We start from the raw sequence: 10134 nt of genomic DNA, 5'->3' as shown, positions 1-10134 counted from the left end.
GTATCAAAGCATCATGAAAAACAGAGTTCAAATATATTATACAATAATATTTTAAGTTAATGTAAAAATGAAAATGAAATTAGTAGAGGTTGGACTTTTTAACCTTCTCAAGATTTGGATATCAGGCAACACTCAATGAATCACTTCAACTTTTTCCATAAGTAACGTCATCCATTTCCCCACAGAAAATGGTCCAATTGAAAACAACATCAACTATATCCCTTCCCAATGTAATAAAGTTAGTCTCTTGTACACAGCCAGAAGAAAACCTTTTTGGCATACAAAAAATTTGGAAGGTTTCCTTCAAGATCTGAAGGCAGATAATTGCAAGGCCATATTGCACAGATACTAACTATATTCCCACTGTGCAAGGCAGGGTAACGGACCCCCGTTCGAGCAGGAGGCAAGCCTGGAAGCCAAAGACTTCTATGCCCTGCAGTAGGAGGGGAGAGTAAACTGGGCAGCTTCCTGCCTTTGTGGTTCAGGAAAGCACCTTGCTCCCGCATCTGCTGTTCTCCAGAGTTGCGGCTGATTCCAGCCTCTCCCACAGAAAAGCAGCCCGTAGCCTGCCCTTGGGGATGCAGGCTGCCCCCTGTCTCTACCCAGTTTATAATAATGTCCTCGTGACACGTTCAACTGGTCAAATGTCAAAAGGAAAAGAAATGCATGAGAAGTGACTAAGAGATTTTTCATAGCAGGCATTGTTGTTACAATCACCCCTCCTGATCTTTTATTTAGTGTAGTACAGAGAGCTTCAGTGAGTTAAAGCTAATCTAAGGAAAAGCATGCTGCATTAAACAATGAAATACAGTTAGGACTCACACATCACAATATAGCTTAGGTCTCATAGAGCATTTTAAGCCTGACGTTCTGCTCTGTCCTGATCAAACAACTGCCAGCTTTTCCTGGTCAATAAGCATTTCGCAGAGACACCAGGCCTAGAGGAAGCCACTGAACAGAACAGAACCTCCCTGTATTAGGGCAATTCTAGTTGTTGGCCAGAGCTGGAAAAGAACTCCCTTTCATAAGCCATTCACCCTTGTTCACACAAGGTAAAGAACCAGGACAACATTTCTGAATGGCTAAAGTGCTAAAGACGACACTGGAATACCGGCAGAGCAAACAAGAACAATTACTGATGTTCGGCTAGAGGAGACAGTCTCCAGCACCGTTATATTTCTTTTCAGCCCAAGCACAGCTACTGGAGCTTTAACAGCTGTCAGTTCAGACCTAGTAAGCCTATTTGTCTGGAGCCCACCATTCTCTCACTGTAGGAAGCAAATTACATGTTTGCGTTATTGCCTTGGCTTGCTTGCTGGGACCTGAAGTGCACTGCATGCACAAATAGACTTTTCTATTTCTCCATCTATAAAGGACAAAAAGCAACACTTGCTAAAGTAATGACTCCCAGCTAATAACGTCCATCAGGAAAGGTGCATCTTCTCCCCTGCAGAGCTGGGGATTATTTGTTTACATTGCAGTATCCTTCCAGCTAAGATGATGAAAGAAAGTCATCAGCCCAGGCACGTTTTGGAAGTGCTTAGCAAATCATGGTAGGATTGTCACAAGCTGCACGAAAGTGCTACTTACTGCGACAAAAGAATCAAATCCATGAAGAGTATATGTTCTCCAGAGAAGTAATCAAGCTCTAGAACGTCTTCCTGATGGAGATCAAGAATTATTTCCCAGCAGAGACATGACTTAAACCTTGACCTGAAAATAGCCAGTTCTCTCGTGTATCAACTGTTAAGTGACAACTTCTTCTTTGGAGCTAGAAGGTCTCCTTTGCTCTCCAGCCAGCAAACTCAGTGACCTGTGCTGCTACCTAACTTACTGTTGAGTAATTTCTCTGATTCTTCACCTCTAAAAACAACCCCTACAAATAGGACCAGACATAAAAATAAGATGCATGTGTCATAAAGCCTGTTCTACCCACCCACAGAAACATACACAATCATATTTTCAGCAGAAAAGGTTGAATCTAGACAGCTGAATTCAACACCTTAAGCACTGCTTTCCAGAAGATCCCATCTCCCCAAAGACTACACAAAAGCTCTTAGAGATTAGCCTTTTAAGCTAATACCTATAGCTGACTGTTATAAGCCCCACCTGTCCATTTCCACAGAGTAAGTACCTGCTAACTTTCCCAGCTGCTCAGCATTCTTAAAAAAAAAAAAAAAGGCTATGAGAATTTGGGGTAACCCAAATTAGATACTGCTTTTCTAAGGAGGAACTCTTTCAACCAGTCTATGAAACTCCCACATCAGCATTTTGTAATTAAGACTGGAGGTTACTGGTAGCTCTCATGGCAGGGAACAGGATTCAGAACTACACCCACTTTTTGGCTTATCCTTAGAGCCATCTTTCTAACGACAGCCTCAGTGTTTAAAGTTTCAAGTGTGGAGGTGGTCAATAAGTAATTTGAATGCTTAGGAAAAAAGCTCTTGGCTCTTTTTTTCTGAACAGATGGAGTGGAATTATTCTGGAATTACTTTTCTCTCTGTTGCATGCATTTAAATACTTTTTACTAGTGATTTTTCTTCCTTCCTTGTTTTATTTTATTCTTGTAACAAAAATGAGATGTCAGAAAATCTGACACATTGCTGTACCATATGCTTAGTATCTATTTCCAGCAGCAGGTGAGAATCTCATGATTCAATTCCCACCTGTGCCAAGGCCATTTTACACCAATTTGCTCTGTAGGAAAACACGGAATAAAAGCAATAAAATCTGTGGAAGACATGTATACATGGGTTGCTGTGCACAGTTTCAGCATTGCCTATATGAAAAGGGAGTACATATATCCATTTCCATCCCTGCACAGTAAGTATTAAAACAGGAAAGCATTGCCTAAAGACAGCATCACCAAGTGTCATGGTTTAACCTCAGTCGGCAACTGAGCACCACCCAGCCGCTCACTCACTCCCCCCCTGACCCGGTGGGATGGGGGAGAGAAGGGGAAGAGTGAAAGTGAGAAAACTTGTGGGTTGAGATAAAAACAGTTTAATAATTGAAATAGAATAAAAAAACAACAACAACAACAACAACAATAATACACAAAGCAAGTGATGCACAGTGCAATTGCTCACCACCTGCCGACCGATGCCCAGTCAGTCCCTGAGCAGCTCCACCCCCCCCAGCTTTCCCCAGTTTATGTACTGAGCATGACATCACATGGTATGGAATGTCCCTTTGGCCAGTTGGGGTCAGCTGTCCTGGCTGTGCCCCCTCCCAGCTTCTTGTGCACCTCCAGCCTGCTCAGTCAGTAGAGCAGGGGAAGCTGAAAAGTCCTTGACTAGTGTAAGCACTACCTAGCAACAACTAAAACATCAGTGCGTTATCAACATTGTTCTCATCCTAAATCCAAAACACAGCGCTGTACCAGCTGCTAGGAAGGTGTCACCTGAAACCAGGACACCAAGCCAAAATGTTCTATGAGCTTGGTCAGACTCTGGAAAATAACTTGTCGGCTTCCATCTGCAGCTCCATTTTCTTTTACTATTTTAGTGTTCATGCTTAGAAACTTCCATTTAAAAAAAAAAAAAAAAGTATTTTCCTGTAATTTCCAGGTGACAGGATATGGTGGTTTAAGACATAGCACCTGATATTGGAAAACTCAAGTCATAAATGCCAGACTTGATGAGTCTACAAATCGGTCCTTCCTGGAACTAATTTGGGTCTTGAAATCTTAGCATCATTCACCAGAGTCCTATTCCCTGATTTATTCTTCAGCAAGTCCTTGCCTTGAAGCAGCGTAATGATGTTTTCTCTCTGATGTCTAATTGCCAACTGGAGGGCTGTACAGCCAGTGATATCTTCCACGTCAAGCAGAGCACCAGCCCTAATCAAGGTCTTTATAATGGCCATATTGCCCTTGAGGACAGCAAGGTGCAAGGGTGTCCAACCCACTTTGTTCTTAGCATTGACATCTGCCTTGCACTCCAGAAGATTGATGACAGCCAAAACGGAGCCCCGCTGGACTGCAAAATGGAGAGGGGCCCACTCTGACTTCTCAGCGATGTTGGGATCTGCCCCACATCTCAATAGCTCACAGACTACTGGCTCATCGCTGTAGCGAGTGGCCAAGTGAAGTGGTGTCCAGTCCATGCTTCCTTTGGCATTCAGTTTGGCACGGCTGTCTTTTAGCAGGTGGATGATTTCAATGTGTCCTTTGAATGAAGCCAGGTGCAGGGGAGTCCAACCTTTGTCTGTCCTCAGCTCCACATTGGCTCCGTATTTAATGAGTTTCTCACAGATGAGATACTTCCCTCTCACCACAGCCAGGTGCAGGGCACTGTAATGATTTTGATCCAGGCTGTCAACAGAGGTCCCGTTCTTCAGCAAATAGTGGACTACCCTGAACTTCCCCCTCTCCACAGCAACATGAAGTGGGGTTCTATGGTTCTTCTGCTTTTTCTCCAGGTCCGCTCCTTGACTGGCAAGCAGTTTCACCAAGCTGACGTGTCCAAAGCAAGCTGCCACATGGAGGGCAGTTTTCCCATCAACCTCCTGGGTGTTGGAGTCAGCCTGGCGAGATAGCAGTACTCGGGCCACATTCTCAAAGTTGTTCTGTGATGCCAAGTGCAGAGGGGTCCACCCGTCACGCTCTTGAGCATTTACCTGTGCCTGGTGGTCCACCAAGAGGCGTACAATTCTGTCGTCCCCATTCTGAGCAGCAAAGTGAAGAGGTGTCCAACCATCATCATCAGGCATATTGATGTCTGCATCATGCTCTATCAGAACTGAGCAGATCTCCGGCGACCTCTTCGGAACAGCCATAGTAAGTGGGGTGTAGCCACAGACTACCTGGCTGTTCACGTTGGCTTTACAGCTCAGCAGAAACTTCACCTTGTCCACATTTTTCTGGATCACCATGAGGTGAAGTGATGTGAGGCCATTCTCATGGACTCTACAGATTTCCTCAGACAGGATATCCTCCGGACTTTCAACCTCATTGTAAGAAGATGGGATACGAACCTCCTGATTATCAGTTTCTAAAGGCAGGGGAAACAAAATAGGAGAAAGAGAGTAAGACCAAAGGAAATAGCTTGGTGTGCACGAGATGGGAGGGAGACCATGTGAATCTTCATAGTATGAAATGAAATAAAAGGCATTTTAGCGATAGGGAATATGAAATGAGCAAGACCGCTACATGCAGTCTCTTAGAAAGCAGTGAGACATTTGGCCTCTCCCTCACAGGAACTATATCTGCTATTTCCTGTATAGTTCATTTTCCTTAACTTAAAAAGAAAAGTCACCTGCATGGAAAACTTTCTTGAGCCACATCCTTATCACTGGAGAGCAGGGAAATAGGCTATTTTTTGTAGGTTTCCACTTCTTTTTTTTTCCTGAATTATAAAGAAAGTCTCCTACTTACCACCACTTCTGCTGTCTCGGAGGAAGGTGAACTCTTCTTTGTCACTCTTATTTTCAGGAAGGGGAAAAGAAAAAGACGTAAGACAAAGTTGCTTATTTGCATTCTATAATATTTGCACACAGTTCTTCTTTGCTATTGCTCTAGAATTTTGTATTATCATTTGAGTGTTTTTTATCCAATCCTGTTACTGCATCCAAAACTCAGCAGAGCAAATCATGATGCTAACAGGAATGCGGAAGCCTGAAAATGATCTCTGGGTATCAATGAGATTTTTCTCCTCTTACTCATTTGCTCCCAAACTTACATATAGTCTGCTTCCTTATTGCAGCACATGCCCGTGGCAGCATCCCAGCTAGTCATTTTCTTTGTTGTATAGGGAACCCAAACACCCCCACCTCCTCAATCCTCTATACTCAGGCATCTTGTTTCTTGCTGACTGCACAACTAGGCAAAACCTCAAAATAGCAATAGTTCTCAACAGCTACTTCTCCCTGTATGAAGCTGACTTCTAGGCACAATTACACTCCAGTAACTGGGCTAAAATTGTGACTATCCTGAAACCTGATTTTTTTTCTTAGTCAGAGAAACACAGGGATTGAAAGCTTTTTTTTTCTCCTAAAAGAGTTGTTTAAACTGGAATGTCCTCAGTTCCATGGAGCTGGAAATGGTCATCTGACCACATATGCCAGTGCCATGAGCAGAAACCCCGTGACTCTGTGTCTGCTTGAGCTTCTTTTAATGATTGAAGCCTACATGATAAAACCACTTCATCTGAGCAGGTAGAAAGAAGGGTCTTCCTCTCGGACTGTCTATCATTTAGCACACGGGCCAGCTTGCTAAATTTATTTGCAGTTTCCTATCCCCATAAATGAATTACAGATGTACAACCTATGCAAACACACTGCGCAAAGGTTGCTGAGGTGCCCTTGTTGTCTGATGATAAACAGTGATGAGAGAGGAAACACATTCTCAAGAACTGGTAAGAGCAGGGAAAGGACTCAGTGGAATTTCCTGAGTGGTACTGGAAAGCCTTCCTCACCTGCTGGTTCCCAGAGATGGCAGGCTTGTGGGACGTCTTCCTAACAAGGTGCTCATTCTCTGGATCTGCTACAAGGCTTTGTATCAGTGACAGCAGCATGTCTGTTTCCACAGGGATATCTACCAGAGCAAAAAGACTGTTAGTTGCGCAGACTACCCAGATGTTCAGAAGCCAGTCAGTACCCAAGGTTGTGGAAGCCTTCCACATATCCTCCACATGGGGAGGAAGGAAAGAGGGAGAAAGAGGATGTGTGGACAGTAAATGGATACCAAGCATTTCCAAGGCAACAGGCGATTTATCTGGCAAAGAGTTTTAAAGCAAGCTTATCCCCCACTTGTTAATCCATGCAGCTGACCCTTAGTTTATCCATACACAATCAGCTATTACACCTCTAAAGCTTGGCCTTTGCTTAGGGTCTTGATCCCAACACCTCTTCATCAAGTCAACCATCTGCTGGCATTCCCCTGGCCAGTCATCACTGATGGGTTCCATGTGGGGCCTCTTTCCTGCTGCAACCTTGACTATAATGGCCATCATGTTGGCTCCTGAAAAAAAGCAACGTGCACTGAGCTTTTTCTCTGTGAAGATGGCTGTAATAAAATTTAATAAGTGCAGAGCATGTAATAAGTGTTCATATTTACCTGCATAAGGTTTCTTCTGCATAAGTACCTCCCAAATGACAATTCCAAAGCTGCAGGCAATGAGAGATCATGAGCGATCGCTCCCATATGTACAATGAACATAAGATTCACTTATTGCTTTTATCTTCTTGAGAAATGTGAAAATTAGGAAAGAAGTTCTTCGGGATAGAAGGCTTTCCTCCCCCACACCAAAAGGACAACATCTTATGAATCGTCACATACATCTCTGATGCCTCAGCGAAAGGGTTGGTGTAGTGAATGAGTGACTTGAAGCATTTCCTGTGAAAGTCAGGCTCTCAGTGCCTTTTTTTCACTTTTTTCACATTGGGTTTTAGACCCCTTGACTGGTGCAAGTTCATGTGGCCATGCAAATCCTCCTTTGCTTCTTGCCTTGGGTTACTGTGTAGTGTAGTGGCTAAGGAGCTGACGAATTCCCAGAACGTATATATGTAGCTTGTGTAAGTGGGCTGCAAAGCACTTTGGTCAAAAGGAAAAAAGTAAAGTTGAAATCTTTTCTCCACCTGTTACTGACCAAAATGAAGCTGAACACTGAAGTAGACAAGCAATATTACAGTTGTTTTAAAATCAAAGTAAATCTAAGCAGTTTCTGCTATGAAAGAGCAGACACTGTCTGTTCCGTGCTCTAATCTTACTCCTTTTCTATAGTAACTTCCAACAACCTAACAGGGTATGATGGAACCTAAGGCAATACAGCCTGCAGCTCACATGGGATCGGTGCTGCACAGAGGTGCATCTGGTAAGAGATAGATGATTAGCCACAGATAATCCCACTCCCCCTCACTCTCCACCACTGAGGTTGGAGTACCACATGTCATTCCCAATGTGTTCCCCACCAAGGACATTAGGCAAGGCAGAGGGCCAGAAAATAAACAAAATGAAGCAATGTGCCAGTCTCTCTCGCTCTGTGTAAGAGCTAGGTGGCAACCCTGTGTGACCCCTGAACAGAAAGGCAGCTCTTACCTGTACACATCATACTTGGTTCCTGGGGGCTTGCTGTTCTGGAAGAACATTTCTGGAGGGACGTAGCTCAAAGTGCCTCTCAAAGCAGAGCTTTCAATATATTGCATTCGGCTAGAGTGCTCCATCCATTTTGATAGCCCGAAGTCTGAGATCTGCAAGCAGAAAAAATGAGAGCCTCCCCCGTAATGCTCACAGTCTCACCCCTCCTTATATTAGCTGGGAGATACCTCCATCCTTCACGGTCAGGGATATGAGGAGGTGCCTAGCAGCTGAAACTTGATAAAACCCTGGCAAAATTGCAGTCAGTGCTTTTCACTGAGTCCAGCAGATCAGCACTTCCTCCTAAGTTGGAGCCTTAAGTTCCCAGTTCTGGCACAGATTGCGTCTATGATCTTGAGAATACCATGTAATTTGTTTAGCAGCCACTTCTTATAAGCCCCACTGGTCAATGTTTCATTGAGTGCTCCTGAAGAACCTCACCTATTAGGATTCTGGACTCATTTGGCAAAAATAACCTTTCTCTTATTTGAGAAATAACCTTCAGCAGAAGAGTCTCTGCAGGTGAGAGACAGAGCAAAAAGTAAACTGAAGGGGCAGGTGCACCACCAAGAGAAAAGAGTGTCTGGAGGGTAAGGGAAGTGAGGGAGCAGAGCGCTTTGCAAGCCCAGCAAAAACAGCTGGAAATTCTCTGTCCCTCAGCTTTAAACCCAGTGATTTTAATGACTGATTTAGTTTAATAGATACCCATTAATCCCAACATCCAGCGGAAGCTGCAAATAAGTGATCAGGCTGCTTTTATCCACATGCCCACGTTTAGTTTAAGTTGCCTACTTCAGCCTCCAGATTTCTACGCTACTTGTTCTGAATAAGTGTGTTCCTTTCCCACTTGCACATGCACATACACACATAAGAAGGAAAGAAAGGCAGAACTCCAGATCATTAGTGTTTTTTCCACTCCCTTTGAGTACCAAAAACTTGACTTCCCAGAGAGAAGAACCCATGTGAACATTTCCTTCAGAGTTTTAGCACCAAATCACCATAGATAGCTCTAATGGACAGTTTGAACTGCTGAACTAGAAGAGACCGCACAGTTACCTCTCCGTGCTGGAGTCCTGCAGCAGGTACAGAGAGCATTTCACCACATAAACTGTTCTCCACCTCTTATGCTTGACTTGGTCACATGCCCAAAGCCTCTGCTGGCCACTTTAATCCAATCTTCTTCAAAATCCTCCTTATTAAAGACAGTTAAGCTGCCCAGTTGCCGGTCTCTCTCCAAAGTCACGACAGAAAAGGCAGCCTGGCTGTCTGCCTCCTGCTCAGGTGGTAACGGAGAAGAATAAAGGAGCTCTTCCAACTTGCACAGGGAGGTAGGGAGTTACCTGAGATGTCACCTGCCCACACAGCTTCAGAGCCAAGGACAAGCACAATGGGGCTCCATTCCCCCGCGTTCAGGCACAGGCAGGACAAACCCTTACTGAACTGCCCAAGTTTTATTATAGAAAGTTCAGGAGAAGGTGAGGGAGTGGAGGAAAACACTCCATGGTTGCAGAGTGGCAGCTGTTGCTGCTTCATTTCCTCCAGAGATTACAGGTGTGCTGCATTTCTTGGCAATTAGCTCAGGCATGTGCCAGGGTCTGTCTCAACTTTAATGGCATTAAAACAAAAGGTTAAGGAGTGAGGCAGTCATGCCGATCATTTACACCTTTGTTGACAACAGCGACTTACATTTCTTGACATGAGCCTTTCCTGCTTTTGCCCCAAACTGGGGAGCAATTTTACTCCAGTCCACTCTGAAGAACACCTTAGCTGTGGAAGTGGTGCTCAAACTCACAAGTTCGCATTGTCACACTTTCTTTTGAATTTCCTAAGGCACAAGCTTGCGGTGCTTCTCTGAAGCGAATGGGAACACTGCAGTTATCGATGGCCCCCTCAGCCTCAAGATGCAGAAGGATGGAGGCTGAGATGGTCAGGGAGGGCTGGGGCCTCGACCACTCTCAAAAACCCAGCCCCAATTCACTCTGCACACCAGTCCCATTGCACAGCACATGCAACCGCAACTCTGCCCCTAATAGCTCACACACCCATCCCCTTGCCCT

The 10134-nt window shown here is 44.4% G+C and overlaps 1 protein-coding gene across 1 annotated transcript; it reads right to left on the bottom strand.

Moving 5' to 3' along the window:
- Window positions 1-3645: 3645 nt before the first annotated feature.
- Window positions 3646-9775, bottom strand: ANKK1 (ankyrin repeat and kinase domain containing 1). Its single transcript, XM_009274437.1, is given in 10 exon segments — window positions 3646-4994; window positions 5378-5423; window positions 6417-6535; window positions 6806-6961; window positions 7058-7107; window positions 8039-8190; window positions 8554-8593; window positions 9134-9215; window positions 9218-9350; window positions 9764-9775. Coding segments are annotated over 10 exon segments (2139 nt in total).
- Window positions 9776-10134: the final 359 nt, after the last annotated feature.

The sequence above is a fragment of the Aptenodytes forsteri genome, unplaced genomic scaffold (genome assembly GCF_000699145.1).
Source record: "Aptenodytes forsteri isolate BGI_AS27 unplaced genomic scaffold, ASM69914v1 Scaffold752, whole genome shotgun sequence".
NCBI lineage: Eukaryota > Metazoa > Chordata > Aves > Sphenisciformes > Spheniscidae > Aptenodytes > Aptenodytes forsteri.
This window is presented reverse-complemented; position numbering and strand designations above follow the sequence as displayed.